The sequence below is a fragment of the Silurus aristotelis genome, assembly GCF_946808225.1.
Source record: "Silurus aristotelis genome assembly, chromosome: 22".
In the NCBI taxonomy this organism is placed as follows: Eukaryota; Metazoa; Chordata; class Actinopteri; order Siluriformes; family Siluridae; genus Silurus; species Silurus aristotelis.
In genome coordinates this window covers 8,375,099-8,393,543 of record NC_139595.1, presented here as the reverse complement: position 1 = coordinate 8,393,543, position 18,445 = coordinate 8,375,099, and the positions used below count along the sequence as shown (strand labels likewise).

Genomic DNA, 18,445 nt, shown 5'->3' with positions numbered 1-18,445 from the left:
GTTACCATTTTATAGAGTTTTGTGGGCATCATGAAACCTCTTGCTGTAAATGTAATTGGTAATTTACTATATGTTTAACATATAATACGTATATATGTGATTACAAGAAAATTTATATATATATATATATATATATATATATATATATATATATATATATATATATATATATATATATATTATTTATTATATTATTATTTATTTATTTTTTGTGAGAACATTTGCTTTAGTTTGGCCTATTAACATGTTTACAAACATTTTGACAAAGATAAATTCCAGACAAAATGAGTTTGACACATTTTCAAAATTGTATGATGTATATAATTGACAAGTATTTTTTTTCCAGGAACATAAAACGGTAAATTGACAAATTGGCATCAAATTTCCTAATATTTTTTTCTTTTTGACACTTCATCCATGAACACAAACTCTCTATTGGTGCTTATTGGAAAACAAAACAAAAAAAGAGAAATGAAAACACAAAAAACGACAAAGAATATATCAGAAGATCTTTTAGATATTTGCATTTTTTACATTAGATTTTTACCAATGCCAGCCATATTTAACAATACAAGTGATTATTTAAGGCCCAGGATGGTGGAACAGGCATTCCTAGGCTAGTGATCAGAATCAGCTGAACCCTTCATTAGACTGAATTGGACGTCATTAAAGCATAACATGCGATTATGTAATCCTGCCTTTTGAGAAAACTGTTTACATTTTCCAGTACCCAATATCCATGGCACCATTCTGCCACATATCCCAGTGTGTGCTACTACCTCCTTCAGTCCTTTACAATTTTGATTACATGATGAAAACCTGTCCCAGAGGATCGTCCCAGTTAAGGGATGCTGTGTGCGAATTGCGGTGGTTCATTGGCTGAATATGTACAGTATACTGGTCCAAATGTCACATATAAATGAGGGTTAAGGTACAGTAGCACTGAAACATGACCACAAATTCACTGTTCTGCAAAAGACTACCATCAACCAACAAGCAGATCATGATGTTCTCCTTATAAAATGGACCCTATTACCCACAATGCTTCTCAAATCAGATAAGATCCTATCTTTGATTCTATCCAGTTTTCGTAGGGGTTTGCTAATACACATTTCAAACATCTTAGCCCAATCGATCAGCCGCATTATCACTGATGCTGTGCTACAGATCGTCAATCAAGTCGCGTAGCGGCTGCTTAAGAGTTAACAGGTATATTAAGTGCAGCATTTGAAAAGAAAAAAAAAAAAAAAAGAAAGAAAAAGCGGTCAGGAAATGAGTAGAGAACTTAAATGAGAGCTACAAAGAGTGACAAAAGTTGTGCAAATAAATGGACTTTTTACATTTTATTTTCATTTACTCATATTTTTCTTTCATTCGTTTAGGAATGTGTCTGCTCAGACAAACAATAACTGGTGAAAGACAAAAGGGATGCCCCAGCATGCAGTGGTTCTGAGCACATCATCACTACATAGGTGCATTAAGTGCAGTGTGCATTCTAAAGGCAGTTGATTCCACTGCATGATCGGTAGTGATTACATAAACCTGCACCATACTTATTCCCAGAACAGGGGTGTTCTGTCACAGGCACTGAAAGATGAGCATTCAGATTTATACACTCCATCAAACACACATACACACGAATGTCTACTCCCAACATAAACACACATACAGAGTCATACACTCCGAAGGACCCTCATGTCCACATTCCCATATAGTCAAAGACTTGCACACTTAAAATTTCAACAAACACAGAGATAGAAAATGGAGTTCACAATTAGTCTTAACTAGAGCAGCTATTCAAGCCTGTTTGTGTTGGTATTTTTTTTTTGGTTATTATTGTTTGCTTTCTGTTTTCTAACAAATTTGGTTTTATTAGATCTGATGTAGCCTAATATGACTAAAAAAACAGTAGCAGGAATTTTTTACATGCAATTTGCAGAGTTGCACGATGCTGCACTCTTTATTCGTCCCACGAGATTCACATCTGACTGCTCACTCGTTTCAACATAAAAGTTAAAACTTCCTGCTCTTTGGTGACTTTGTGATTTTTTTGCATCCTGCTGGATTCCAGTCCCAATGCACACCTCGAGGCATTGACCTGTGAATACACTATAGTGTGCCAACTTTTCTTGTCAGGATTTGTTCCTGTTTAGAACAATGAAATCATATTTTCGGCTACATCCCTCACACATGCTGCATCTGAATTTATCACCAAGACAAAACAAACAAACAAAAACTCACAAACTTACACACACACACACACACACACACACACACACACACACACACACACACACACACACACACACACACACACACACACACACACACACTTTCGTCTATTTATCCACAAACATCTCTCCATAAAAAATGCTCAACCTCCTTCTCAACACTCGGATATTGATATTCCTGTCTACAGAGTATCATTCGTAGACAAACATGATCATTAGGGACGAAATATTTCAGTGAGGACGTCACAAAAGCAACGTTTTTTTACCATTTAAAGAGGGAAATTCAAGGGGATTCCACAATGTAGTTCATTACTGAACAATGTGTTTAAAAGTCCTAATTATTGGTTTTCCCCTTGAGTAAAACGTGAGACGATAAGGAAATTTAATTAGCTCAAGACACTATCATATATGATTCACATACAGCATCTGTGACCTGATAAACGTCCTCAAAATATTGTCTTTTTTATTCTGCTGGTGTGTGAATTTCAATGCCAAAATATTGCTGTTTGCATTGCCAAATAATGCGTGTTAACATTTTGCGCATTATTCATAACGATGGTGCTTAAAGGTAGTGTTTCATGCAAGCCTGAGCCTTAAAGCTGCAATTTAAAAAAGAAATTATAACAATGATTCTTTAAAGCATGAGGAAGTGTATGGTCACATGAGATATACTGTATGGTCTAAAGACTATACTATGCAGGACCATGATTATTACTGTGGGAGACTAACAATTCTCTCAGGTGATGTGAAATATATATGGTGTTTTCCAGACATTCAAATATACTGGATTTCAGGTTTAGGGGGATTACCGTAATAAATAAAATATCTGAAACCCTAACTTTTTAAATGAGAACAAATACGATATTTTCCTCGGCTCTTACGGCACAGAACTCCATATATATAGTTAAATCCATACCCAGAAAAATAATTTGTAAGTTGTTAAATGCACAATATTTACCTCACACCAGAGAACTTCTAGGAGTGCAGGTATTGAAAACAGACATAAAGGACAGAAATGAAAGAATATTCTGTGTAGTGACAAAGAGGACCATTCATTTCCATATTTTGCTATTGTTTGTAAGTTTCATATGCTTGTTATGATATTATTTTTGGCAATGTAACTGCCCCCGCCCCTCCTCAGTTCCTCCCCTTCCCCGGAGTCCTGATTTGCAGAAACAACAATTATCGCCTAAGCAGCACTGTGACCAATGAAATCAAATAAAGGGTAGAACAGGGAAGGATCCGTCTTCCGTCATCTTTCACATCATGCTTCTTCACAGAAGGGTTGGGATAGACTCTCGGTCTGCGTGTGGTGTCAACCATAGTTTGTTGGTTGTGGAAACACTGATCATCATTACACATTCCACTTCCAGAGCCACTGATGTCATCACCTAGAACAGAGGAACAGCACAATTGTCATAAATCGTAAAACAGAAGTATGAGGTTTTTACTCTACAATGCGTCCGCTTGTTTTTATTTTAACAGCCACACAATGTTAAAATTAGAATTTCTAACGGATCATTGGAACTTAAGATCAGCAGATCCGTTAGATCAGTAGACCTGCCACTCACACTCCTGTCAGTGATGTGGGCTTCAAACAAGGCCCTTTTATCATTCCAAGCTGCGTGCAGTACAGCTAGTTAAGGTCAATCTGTCCATAGCTCAAGCAATGTTCCCACCTGCTTCAAGACAGCAATAACTGTGTCAGTGCCAAAAAAGCCACTGCCCTCACACCTATCATCGCCGAGTGTTTTAAAAGGTTAATCCTTTACTATCTGAAATCTTGCATGCCCTCAACATTGGCCCTGTACCAGTTCACCTACACCCCAGCAGCTCAACAGCATCAACATGCCCCTCTACTCTTCCTGACCCACCTAAACAACCTACGACTTCAACTTAGCCTTTGGCCCCTTTAAGCTGAGCTCCAAGCTTACTGACCAGGGCATTGGCAAACCTTTCAGTATATGGAAGGTAAGGTTTGACAACCACAGGTCCTACAACTTTGTCTTAAACCTTAGCATCCCACAAGGCTGTATGCTTAGCCCTTTTAACAGGAAGGCACCAGCAAGGGTAATATGCTGACACGAATCAATCAATCAATTAAAAAAAAAAACAATGATCTGAACAGTGATGGACAGTAACGAAGTAAATACTTAAGTAGCTTTTTCAGGTATCTGTAGTTTACTGAATTATTTCCATTTAGGGAGACTTTTAGTTTAACTTCACTACATTTCAAAATCAAATATCTTAAATTTTTTTATTTCCTTTTCTATTGTAAGTGGATAAAAACAATTGGTTAAGAATGCAGCAAGCCACAAATCAGGGTAAAAAGCGCACTGTTTTGAACTTTCTTTGATTGCCGCTTGGTGGTACAGTATCTACTTATCATGAACATACAGCATCAGTTCAACTGTGAGCAAAACATTTTGAGAGTATAATAAATGATAAAAGAAACTCCTGATTCGAACTTTAGACAACACCTGTGGCCTTATTTGTGATAATTTTGAAGTAGTTGAAAAGAATGTTTGGGGCTTATGATCATTTTAATAGACATCAATCAGTGTTTGACTCAATATAATTCGATAAATAGATTGGTGTGCTAAGAGTAACATTAGAGTCTTTTCACATATTAACTGTTAAGAGTTTTTTGACTAAAATGATAATAGGACATAATAGACAATAAATTATAGTACATTGGATACTTAAGTACATTGGTAAATACTTTTGTACTTTTACTCATGTGAATGTTGAGAGCACTTTATTGGAGTAATATTTGATCTTGTGTATCTCTTTAACTCAGGTACATGGTTTGTATACTTCATCCACCACTGGATCTCTATCGCATATATTGTCTACAGAGAGTGACATCATCGAGAACATTTCATGACTATAGACTGATCACTCCTCTCTTGTCTAGGAGTCGCTTTTGGAGCATGCTGCAGGCTTAAGAAACAGCTTAATCCCCTCAGTAATCAACATGCTAAACTCCTTACAATTCTTCAATCTCAAACTCCATTATCCCTATTTGTGCACACTGACTGCCCTTAAATAGTTTTCCAAGCTCAACTTCCATTCCACTTTGTCGACTGCACTAATTTACACACATCATGCCATTTGCACTGTATTTTCCCTCATGCCTTATATTCTATATGCACTGTTAAGAACAAGCCATTTGCACATGCCACTTTCTACTTTACTGACACCCCTCCACATTGTCTCTTATCACTTAAGCAGCTTACTGTTTTGCACCTCTGGATAGATGCATTCTGGCTTTAATATTTGTACTCTGCTAAAAGTAAAGCCGAATGTAATCTAATACAATCTAATGTAATGTTTTCTAATGTAACAATGTATTTTAATAAAATCTAATCTAATCGAAATTCATTTCGCAATTAGTAGTTTAGGCAAAATCAATTTGAATATAATTATGTATTTTTTAAATTAGGTTTTAGAACATGTCTTTTAATTTATTTATTTTAAATAAAAATTATTTTAACAGTGAAAATGTACTACCTCATTTCATCTTCCATTTCTAACCCAATTTATTTGTTAAACATATTTGGACTTTACTTTTAAATGATCACAGGGGTGAAATAGTGTTGAGTTTAAGCCATTTATCTTATCAGCACCTGGACAAGACTGGACAATTATAAAAAATACTATTGCTACTACTAAATTAAAATTTATAATTTTTTATGTATTAATATTATTATTATTATTATTATTATTATTATTATTATTATTAGAAGTTGCAGTAGAAGAATTAGTAGTAATAGCAGTAGCAATAATAGTAGTAGTTGTGATATAGGCATTTTGTCAAAAATCTACTTTCAATCTAAAATTAGCAAATGTATCTTTCAAAGTAATCTTGTGAGTTAATATAACTAAAAATATAATGTAAAAAATAAATAAACAACAGTGCTTCCTATGATTTTACTGTTGAAGAAATGACTAGAAAATTCCAAATATTCCATAGGAGCAAATGTATAAAAGGGTTAAAGTCTACTATTTTATGGATGACAAACATTCAAGCAAGATGTTAAATGGATTTACACATTAATTTGAAAACAAAATATTTATGTTTAAGGATTATATTTTGAGGTAAACTGCAGTTATATTGGGCTATGAAAGGCCATTTTCATCATTTGGTTGGAAATACAGTAATTCCCCGCTTTATCGTGGTTTGAATCTTGCGCCCCGGTTTATCTTGGAATTGCATTTGCCACATAACTAATTAGTATAGCTGATTTTCTCAGTCTCTAGCGGATAGCACGATAGACCACAAAACTTATAGGGAATTGTTTTTATGAGTTTTATGTTAAAATAATTAAATTTTCGTTTATCGCAGGCGGTAATCACCACAATAAAACGGGGGGTTAACTGTATTTGTAAGTGCCATCATGGGGTGGGAAATATTTTTTCTACAGTATTATTAGTTCTAATACATTAAAACTAATATATTCCAGTGACTTAAGTATATACTGTAGGTTATTGAACCACATATCAAAACTGTATTATTAGCTTATTACCATTTTAGCATTGTCGAACATGTGTGTGCACTCGTACTCACTGGCATCCTGAAAGTCCACGTCGTTGCCGTTGATGGCGTTCTTCATTCGGCTTGTCATGATTTTGAGCTGCATGATCTGTTGTCGCATGATCATGTCCGGTTTGGTGATGTCAATCTCCACTTCGGGGTTGTTGATTTGGTTGGCCAGTCCATCTCCCATCACATCTGGGAGATACCTAACACATAAAATAATTTTCAAGGTATTTTAACCGTTATGTTCTATATGCAAATAAAGACAGTCCAGAACAGTAGCCCTCAAAATGAACCAGATCCTCATGCTGTATGTGTGAGAGTTAAACGTACCTATCTATGGCCATTCCATTCCAGCATTTATTCTCATCACTGCTTTTTGCCTCTCGGTCCTTACACAGCTTATTGGGCAACTGAATCCAGTATTGCATCATGGTCCTTATCTTGTGGGATACATCTGATAACTGAATAAAAAAGATATCAAGCAAGCAAGAAAGAGAGAGAGAGAGAGAGAGAGAGAGAGAGAGAGAGAGAGAGAGAGAGAGAGAGAGAAAGAGAGAAAGAGAGAAAGAGAGAGAGTGTGTTTAACTAAATCTTAGATTGGTCAGATGTATTTGTTCTACACATTCTAGTGTGTTTAGCTTGTTACTTGCATACAGTAAATGCAATTTACATAATAGGGTGATTTAATACGCACAAGTTTTTCTACACTTGCTGCTGAAGTGCTGCTGACATCCTCTACTACGGGTTTGCCTCTATTTTTTATCTCCTCTGGGTTGGGGTTCTCTGGAGGTGTACCACATGCCTGAAACACCTAATACACAAGACAAGCAAAGCAGAAAGTCTTTTCAGTTTCTCAGGTACTTGCAGATTTCAAAATAATATATCATTTGCTATTGATAAAATATTACTAGAACTTTATTATTATAACATTACAAAATAAAATGGTCACAAATTGTGTAATAGTAGGTAAATAATTGGGGGGCAGGGGGTTGCAGTACTATTCAATCACAACAAATCACTATCATACAAAATGTCCTAGTAGAATAATTATTATTAAACTATCAAATACGCTTAGGTAACATGCAATAGTTACAGAGCCCAGTTCCGTAACATGCAAACCAAGCCCAAATCTTCTGTACATGTTCTGGACTTATTTAAAACTAGCTCAGTTTGAGTCAAACATGGTTACTACAATTCTAAAATTATTTTGTTCTGTATCAGACCTTGCTGTTAAAAGTATTCAGGTTATCCTGCATGTAAAGGATGGCATCAGCAATGCGCTTAGGCAGAGACAAAATGGCTGCATCAACACTGTAGGGTCTGCTCAACTTATCAGCCACCTGTAGCATAGCATCTACACACACACACACACACACACACACACACACACACACACACACACACACAAAGAGAAAAAGAACACATTACTACAGTATTAAACAGCTGCTAAACCACAAATATTCATTCTTACTACTATATGTGAGTTTCTTTACCCTGAGTATGCATTTGCATTCATGCCTCACAGATTCGAATACTAGTTTTCAGTTCAAATCTATTCAGATACTCAGGCTCTACCCACCTGCAAGGTTTTTCCACTCAGTATCCAGATCTGCCTGATTGGCGAGACAGCCCTTCATCACATTTCTGCAGTACGGAGCACACGGTTTAGCCCAGGCCATTTCTCTACAGTGAGGACAGTATGTCTGCCTCATCAGAGCACGCACACACTCCACACTTAGAGGAACCTTAGGGAGAGCAGGAGATTGACAGAAAGGGAGACCAAGAGACAAAGAGTGAAATACAGAAAAAGACAGCACATCTTAATTCATTTGATCATAGTAAATTGAGCATTGCAGAATGAATACATTAGACCAGTCAAAACGTAGTGGTATGCTTTACAATTGGTTCGCTAGTTTGATTAGGCATAAAGCCTGGTTCTACACACGATAGACGAATTGATGGATATCGCAATGGATATCAATCATATTTTATATTCGAAACAACAGACTCGCCAAACAACGGGTATTTTAACAAATAATAACACAAATACAGCAAATTGCATATTGTGAGGATGAGAGTTGTTGCACAAACACCATATGTTTCGGACAGTTTATTAATTAAGGCAAAGAAAATAATAAACTTGTACATTTTCAACTTGTACATTTTCACACAATCACTCTGGTTTGTGCATCAGCCTGGCTACACTCTTTGTGTCCCAAGGTGTCCACGTCTGCTACTTTTTTCTGTTTTCTGTCTTACCTTGACCTGCCTTATACCCCGATTGTAATCCATATAAGAGCACACAGCAGATATAATGCCATGCTGTATCGCACCACCCCTGTATGGATTATTTTTAAATCACACATGGCCTGGAGTGAGTTATTCTGTTTATACCTCAGCAGTTTGTCAGTGATTACCAGGCATAAATGATTCATGAATGACTTTTAAACAGTTTACATTTGAAACTGAATGTTCTAGACAAGTTGTTGAGCAACCCACCAACCTCATCTGTTAGTTTTTCAAGAAAACAAAAGCTTGTTGATTACTGACAAGATTTTTGCATGCAAAGCATAAATGTCTTCTAACAAAGAACTTTACACCACTATGGATGCATTTTCCTGTGTTAACTCTATTATTAATCTTTAATAAGTGAAGTATATTATTAGTCTAGAATATGTTGAGTGCATGCTATACATGTCCATTTATATGCGCTGCTACTATACAATCATATAACAATCAAAACAATATGATCGGTGAGTGAGAAACACTATCTCTTCATCATGGCACTTGTCAGTGGGTGGCATATATTATGCAGCAAGTGAACATTTTGTCCTCAAATTTGATGTGTCAGGAGCAGAAAAATGGGCAGGCGTAGGGATTTAAGGGAGTTTAACAAAGGCCAAAATGGTCATAATGTTGCCTGATCGGGGGCCATAAAGTTAAACCTGGTCAGTGTAAAAGAAACACATTAATACATAATCGTTCATGTTGCAGCTGGAACTCTTGCAGCAAGCCGTGCTGTTATACACAAATTATAATCACTATCTGACAAATCAAGTCCAGGAAAATTCATCTGCACTGGGGTATAAACCCTTTTTGCAGTATAAGATCCTTCCTAATAATCTTTCCTCACTTTCTGTTGAGCTGCATGTGCACTTCTGCTGCCTGATGTAACACCAGTGGCAGATCCTGACATACTTTTACTGCTGAGACTCCTCTTGTGCTCTGGACCTGCTGGTTCATCCTGACGTTCTAATACTGTTTGGAGCTTCTGCACTCGTCCTGTGCTTGTGTAAGCTCTTTTGAGACATTGTAAATTGATGAAAGCTCTATACAATTAAAATTGAGTTGAATTAGTAGTTTGGCCTTATTCAAACAGATATAGCATAATAGAAACTCCTACAGGCACACAAAATTAGCTTTATCAGTCAGTCAAAGGTAAACTCTAATTGTATATAATTATACAAATGGCACCGCGCCACACTTTCAATGCACAATCACATTCAAACGGGAACAAAAGCAAGTTGATTTGATTAGGCAACACCCAACTAATGATGTATTTACTTTTATCCAACCCGTTTTTAAAAATTACCAAATTATAAGTCTGTGGTATGATCACAGTTACAGTAAAAAATTATACTCCAAGTGAACGAAATTCCCCACGCTAACATCAACCCTGGGTGTTTACATGACGCTGAAAGACAAAGAAAACACTATGAAAGATATCACACACGTGCTAATTCAATACTGTAAAAGTATATTAGGAAGTTCCTATTTAGCTTTGTGCTTTTATATAAAATTAGAGGAATGATTTAAACAAGTCAAATTAGAATTGTATGTGTTAACTGAAAGCATAGCATCTATAGAAAGTTTTTTTTAAGGGAAATGTAGCCATTTTTCTGTTATTGCATTGGCAATAATTATACTGAAGAAGAAGAATTACAGCTAAAAGCAATTTTCTCAAGGACCAACAAAGCCGCACATTCACAGATGACCTACATTTGTTCCCTTATCTATCACAGGAAAGCAAAGCCATAACTTTCAGCAAAGGAATTCGAGAGTAATTTGTAATTTCATTGTTGTTGGGTTGGTTCTGATGAGAAAACGAGCAGCAGGGTGTCATTGCAGCCACTACAGCTGTTACATGTGGTGTTTTCTGTCGCTATTTTGACCTGTGGTCATCATTGCCACTGCTCTTGCTTCACCTCAAGTCATGTTCGTAAAAATGCCTAACAATATTTGTGTCAGTGTGCAAAGACGTTGCTGAGATACAGGCACATTTCCTGTTTGCCGATTCTTCTGTCAGATTCATCTGTGATACCTTTTGTGAGGTTTACTCTGAAAATAACATTTTCCAAATTTGATGATTAGGGGGAGAAACTGTTAGGAGGAGTAGCCAAAAAATAAATAAATAAATTAAATAAATGCAAGATACATATGTATGTACTTCCAAATAAAGTTAAAATCTGAACCTGGTGGTGGTTCTTGGCACAAATCTGGTCAGAATTATTTTTTGCTTTCCAATTAGCATGCCTTTTCATAAAACTACTCAATAGGTTGCCGAAAACATCCTACCCAGATGAAGAAGACACACCAAGTTGCATGTACAGTAAAAGTTGTTACATACACTAAGAACACCTTATATTTGTAAAACAAATATATAAAATTGTGGCAATGATAGGTTAAAAATGGTAGATGAGTTGAACATAGATAATGAAGGTATTTTTGTTTCTCAATCAAACTTAAGAAAACAACTGTAATTGGTTCATGAAGCGAATCTTTTTCTCAACGAACTGGCACTAAATTGACTCATTATGGCCGCATTTTCCGTAGTCAAGGCACATCAGGTTTTCATCCCATTTTAGAACAGGCCCGTGTTCAGGGGACAAAACAACTTTTTAAGACCTAACAGGAGTAAATCAGGAAATCCTACAGGCTATACTGATATGGATCTTAATTTAATGCAACACAAGTCATACACGCTGATTAAAAAAAAAGGAAAAAAAAGAGAGAGAGAGAGAGAGAGAAAGAGAGAGAGAGAGAGAGAGAGAGAGAGAGAGAGAGAGAGAGAGAGAGAGAGAGAGAGAAAGAAATAAAAGCTTATACAGCTAAAGCACATGCCTGTACCACACACAGTGTTCTATACAGATGCAATCGTAAGTATTTTAGATTTGGTATTTCACTGTAAAATTGAGTGCAATGATTGAGTCCACATTCAAGAAGCCAGGAATTTAAGACTCTCTTACAAACATTAAGGTGTTGCTCAAGGTATTTGTATGTGTAACATTTATCAAAAGCTACTTCAAAGTAAAGCTTATTAATAGTATTTATAGCACAGTGTGTTACAGGGACTTTTAAGGCAGGTGGTTCACATGATAGATAGATAGATAGATAGATAGATAGATAGATAGATAGATAGATAGATAGATAGATAGATAGATAGATAGATAGATAGATAGATAGATAGATAGATAGATAGATAGATGGATGGAAGGAAGGAAGGACGGACGGACGGACGGACGGACGGACGGACAGTTTTTTTGTTCATCCCAGTGGGAAATTTACAGCTTCCAGAAGTATCCACAAACATAGGCAATAAGCCATGCAATAAATACTACAAAATACAAAAAATGTAAAGGTAGCCCTAAAGAAAAGAGTTTGTGCAAAAAAAAGAATAATAATGATGTAATCCATATAATAGTATAGTTTAGGTGTTGCCAAAGCAAAACATGTAACGGTTGATATGATATTTTTTAATTAAAAGAATTTGATGTCAATTTATGGAAAGGAATCTTGTGCGACAAAATAAAAATAATAATTCTAAGAAAGAAAAAACAATAGATGCTGGTGAAGGAACTGTTTTTCGTTGTTTTAATGTTAGTCGTATAATTAAATTAAATGCAACCTTGACCTTAAAAATACATCCAAAGGAGTAATGTCATGCTTTTATAAAAAAAAAAAAAAAAAAAAACATGTACACTTAAGATTTCTACTTTTTTTTAAATAAATGATACCCAAATCTTTCTCTTGCTTCAGTGAACAATTTAATATGGGTTCGGCAAATTTCTACATTAAAAACTGCTGTTGTAATTACAAAGACTATTAGGTGCTCATTTCAATATTCACATACTAAACATACTTTCACACTTACTACTTTAAAGTATATGGCTCTAGAAGAGCAATCATTTATAATCCAACTTTCTGGTGTCACCCGTTTGAATCTGGTTTCTCTTAAGGTTTCTTATTCAAATTAGGGAGTTCCTAATTGCTCCCTTGCTCACTAGGGATCTCCAATTTGTCCTATAAGCCTCCTTACATAGATACAATTAACACTTTTTAGCAAACTGTTTTCCAAAATGTTTTATACATTATTGTGTTCATTCCATGCTTGTTGTGTGAAAGCATTCTCTCTACCCCCATATATTCGGATGCCATGATATTTATGAGAAAAAAACGTCTTATTCTTCTTCTTCTTTTTTTGGGTTCTCCCATTAGGGGTCGCCACAGCGTCTCATCTGTCTCCATACCCCCTTGTCCTCTACATCTGCCTCTTTCACCTGCTACCTGCATGTCTTCCCTCACCACATCCACAAACCGCCTCCTTGTAAACCATGTAGAAAAAAAAGTATAACCCAGTAACATATTTGCTGACTACTCATTATATTATAAACTCAAAAAGCCACAAAACACTGTAGTGACAAAACATTTTTTTAAATAGTAAGATACATGTCTAGCTTTTTTTCCCCAAGAAAACTTGGATCTTCTTTTATTGTATTTTATTAAACAGTAGCCCACATAAACTATACATAATACAGACATCCTTATCAGTGGATTTCACCATGTGCTGTTGTTGCCCCTCTACAGTGTGTGTACCTGTCATGCAAAATAAACTCTACTCCACTTCTCTATAAACCAGTTTTTCACCTGAAGAGCCTCTTTGTCCACATCCTGCCTGACTCAAATCAGAAACTGCCGCCTCTTAAATGTCACATCATTATAGCCATCAGCAAGAGCTCATAACAAGCAAACGTTGTGTACGTTGTACAGGGTCCACAAGAATACTAACTATACAGGTGCTAGACACATTAATTAGATATTAGACAAGACTAATCTCAGTATCCAACAAAATGTCCATCAGAGACATTCAAACAACATAAAATGGATGATTTACAACTGCTTTATACAGGAGAAGATGTGTGCCATTGCCTTCTATTATATCTCACAATGAGCTGACAAAGAACTGGTCGGGATGCATAAGTACAGGGATCTAATTATGAGCCATTTGTAAACAAGGAAAGCTGTGACTCCAAGAGGGTCGATAAATGTGAAAAAGTGTGATGTTCAGGCAATTTCAATCAAACCTTTATAATTACAATTAATGTTTTTTTTTTAAATTATTTTCTTATCATTTCTATAACCTATACAACTATACACAACCCTTCCCTAAGTATGTGGCATAGGAAAGTAAGAAATTACATGTAATACTTTACTGTACTTAATTATTTGTATTTACAATGTATTAGAACTGTGTTTATTTCTGTTTGTACAGTAAAGGGCTCTTAAAAAGGGTTCACCTTCAAAACAATATAAACTCAATACATTTGACACTTAAACACAGCAAAAAGCAGACAGTTTTGTGATTTGACGTGAGTAAAGATATGAAAACAGTTTCTACATTGACGTGATTAGCATGCTAATAAACATACAGTATATCTACTTCATTATAGAACAGGATTTTTGTTCTTCGTCCAGAACAGGGGCCATATGTTGCCCATAGTCTAAAGCTTATAATAAATGAATTAAAACATGTTGTTATTTAATATAAAATGCATAATTGCTTTGCAAAGAAACGTTACCATTTCTAAAAAGAGCCTCAAGTGACAGAGCAGTGTAATAATGTCATTTAGTTTTCCACCAAAGTACAAAGGACTTTCCACTTTCCAGTTTTTAGGGAAAAAGAAGGAAACTGCAATAATTAACAAGTTTATTTTATATTAAGTTAAAAACAGATAAAAGTAGTTGACGAATGAACAACTTTTTAAAGCTGCTCTACTGATAACAGGAGCTTGGATCATGGAAGTTCCATAACATTCAATGTCAAGTCAAGTCAAGTTTATTTCTATAGCGCTTTTCACAACAGACATTGTCTCAAAGCAGCTTTACAGAAATCAACAGTCAAGGTGAATGGTGTGCATTTATCCCTGATGAGCAGCCATGGCGACTGTGGCAAGGAAAAACTCCCTTAGATGTAATGAGGAAGAAACCTTGAGAGGAACCAGACTCAAAAGGGGAACCCATCCTCATTTGGGTGACATCAAGAGTGTGATCATAAATCTTTCAACAATACAGAACACTGGAGAGTGAGAACTAACATGAGCACTGGAGTATAAGATTATAAGTAATGTTCTTTCTACAGTCTTATACAGTCTATATTGTTAGTAGCTCCTAGTTTTATGAGCTCAACATTTGTGATCATCACAGAATGTAACTATAAATGCTTAACAAATGTTGTTCACTAAACTCTACACTGTTGTGCTCTGTGACTTATCTGACATTTACATTCAGCATAAACAAATGAATATGTTTTTTTGCTGCAAGGGTATTATAAGATTAGTCAGGACTGTTGGGTTTCTGTGTGTAGGGTATCATGACATTGTCATGCTTGCACTTTATAGAGTATGAAATGAAATGGTAGGGAGGTGTGCTATGCTACTTCAACATAAAAACATTGGTACTATGAGAAAACAGACAGCATCATTTAAGTGCAATGTTTAAGTGCAATGCAATTATATAACATTTAAACCTAGATAACAAAAGCACTTAAGAAACTGCAATTTCCTAAAACATGTTCATATGATACTTTAACCATTACTGTAGAGATTGGATCAGGAAGTACCTGGTACCTTTGAACATACAGCATGTGTGTCTGTACAGAAAGAATCTTCTTCTTCTTCTTTCGGCTTCTCCCATTAGGGGTCGCCACAGCGGATCATCCGTCTCCATACCACCCTGTCCTCTATATCTGCCTCTTTCACACCAACTACCTGCATGTCTTCCCTCACCACATCCATGAACCTCCTCCTTGGCCTTCCTCTTTTCCTCCTACCTGGTGGCTCCATCTTCAGCATTTTTCTACCAATATAATTCATGTCCCTTCTCTGCACATGTCCAAACCATCTCAATCTCGCCTCCCTCACCTTGTCACCAAAACATCCTACATGGGCTGTCCCTCTAATAAACTCATTTCTAATCTTGTCCATCCTCGTCACTCCCAATGAAAACCTCAACATCTTCAGCTCTGCTACCTCCAGCTCCACCTCCTGTCTTTTACTCAATGCCACTGTCTCTAATCCATACAACATCGCAGGTCTCACCACAGTCCTATAAACTTTCCCTTTCATTCTTGCAGATACTCTTCTATCACAAATCACTCCTGTCACTCTTCTCCACCCACTCCACCCTGCCTGCACTCTTTTCTTTACTTCCCTAACACACTCTCCATTACTTTGCACTGTTGACCCCAGGTACCTGAACTCCTCCACCTTCTCCACCTCTTCTCCCTGCAACCGCATCACTCCACTGCCCTCCCTCTCATTCACACACATGTACTCTGTCTTACTCCTACTGACTTTCATTCCCCTTCTCTCCAGCGCATATCTCCACCTCTCCAGGCTCTTCTCAACCTGCTCTCTACTCTCACCACAAATCACAATATCATCTGCAAACATCCTAGTCCAGGGAGACTCCTGTCTGACCTCGTCCGTCAACCTGTCCATCACCACTGCAAACAGGAAAGGGCTCAGGGCCGATCCTTGATGCAGTCCAACCTTCACCCTGAACCAGTCTGTCGTACCTACTGCACACTTTACTGCCGTCACACTGTCCTCATACATGTCCTGCACCACCCTCACATACTTCTCTGACACACCTGACTTCCTCATACAATACCACAACTCCTCTCTCGGCACCCTGTCGTACGCTTTCTCTAAATCCACAAATACACAATGCAGCTCCTTCTGTCCTTCTCTATACTTCTCCATCAACATCCTCAAAGCAAATAAGGCATCTGTGGTGCTCTTCCTCGGCATGAAACCATACTGTTGCTCACAGATGTTCATCTCTTCTCTCAGCCTGGCTTCCACTACTCTTTCCCATAACTTCATGGTGTGACTGATCAATTTAATTCCCCTGTAGTTACTGCAGGTCTGCACATCTCCCTTATGCTTAAAGATCGGTACCAGCACACTCCTTCTCCATTCCTCAGGCATCCTCTCCCCTTCCAGAATCCTGTTAAACAATCTGGTTAAAAACTCCACTGCCATCTCTCCTAAACATCTCCACGCTTCTACTGGTATGTCATCTGGTCCAACCGACTTTCCATTCTTCATCCTCTTAATCGCTGCTCTCACTTCCTCCTTACTAATCCTATCTACATCCTGCTTCACCAACTCCACATCCTCCAACCTTCTCTCTCTCTCTGATTTTCCTCATTCATCAGCTGCTCAAAATATTCCCTCCATCTTCTCAACACACTCTCCTCACTAGTCAACACATTTCCCTCTCCATCCTTTATTGCTCTAACTTGCAGTTCATCCTTCCCAGCTCGGTCCCTCTGCTTGGCCAATCGGTATAAATCCTTTTCTCCTTCCTTAGTGTCCAACCTCTTATACAGTTCCTCATATGCCTTTTCCTTGGCTTTCGCCACATCCCTTTTAACCTGCTGCCGCATCTCCTTGTACTCCTGCCTACTTTTCTCATCACTCTGTCGATCCCACTTCTGTTTTGCCAACCTCTTTCCCCTAATGCTCTCCTGCACTTCCTCATTCCACCACCACGTCTCCTTGTCTTGCATTCTATTTCCAGATGTCACACCAAGTACTTTTCTAGCTGCCTCCCTCATCACTCCTGCAGTAGTTGCCCAATCATCCGGCACCTCTTCACCACCACCAAGCCCCTGTCTGACCTCTTTCCTGAACCTCACACTACACTCTTCCTCCTTCAGTTTCCACCATCTTATTCTTCTTTCAAACCTTACTTTCCTCCTCTTCTTCTTCGCCTCCAAAACCATCCTACAGACCACCATCCGATGCTGTCTAGCTACACTGTCCCCCGCCAACACCTTACAGTCTCCAATCTCCTTCAGGTTGCATCTCCTACACAGAAGATAATCCACCTGTGTGCACCTTCCTCCACTCTTATACGTCACCCTATGATCCTCCTTCTTCTTAAAATACGTGTTCACCACTGCCATTTCCATCCTTTTAGCAAAATCTACCACCATCTGCCCTTCCACATTCCTCTCCTTAAAACCATACCTACCCATCACCTCCTCATCACCTCTGTTCCCTTCACCTACATGCCCATTAAAGTCTGCCCCAATCACCAATCGTTCTTTCCTAGGTACGCCATCTACCACTTCATCTAATTCACTCCAGAATCTTTCTTTCTCCTCCATCTCACAGCCAACTTGTGGAGCATAGGCACTGATGACATTTATCATCATCCCTTCAACTTCCACCTTCACGATCATCACCCTATCAGAAAATCTCTTCACCTCCACTACACTCTTACTGTACACTTCCTTCAGAATCACCCCTACACCATTTCTCTTCCCATCCACACCATGATAAAACAGTTTAAACCCACCTCCAATGTTCCTGGCCTTACTCCC

At 37.3% G+C, this 18,445-nt stretch overlaps 1 protein-coding gene across 1 annotated transcript in view; it reads right to left on the bottom strand.

Moving 5' to 3' along the window:
- Positions 1–298: 298 nt before the first annotated feature.
- The window catches only part of gpc1b (glypican 1b), a 101,766-nt gene continuing 83,619 nt past the window's right edge, over positions 299–18,445 (bottom strand). Inside the window, exons 4-9 of the mRNA XM_083525811.1 lie at positions 8,354–8,519; positions 7,998–8,128; positions 7,469–7,585; positions 7,105–7,235; positions 6,802–6,977; positions 299–3,622 (exon numbers count right to left, since the gene is read on the bottom strand). Coding sequence (XP_083381937.1) covers positions 3,414–3,622; positions 6,802–6,977; positions 7,105–7,235; positions 7,469–7,585; positions 7,998–8,128; positions 8,354–8,519 — 930 coding nt within the window. The 3' untranslated portion in view covers positions 299–3,413. The remainder of the gene's footprint in view (positions 3,623–6,801; positions 6,978–7,104; positions 7,236–7,468; positions 7,586–7,997; positions 8,129–8,353; positions 8,520–18,445) is intronic.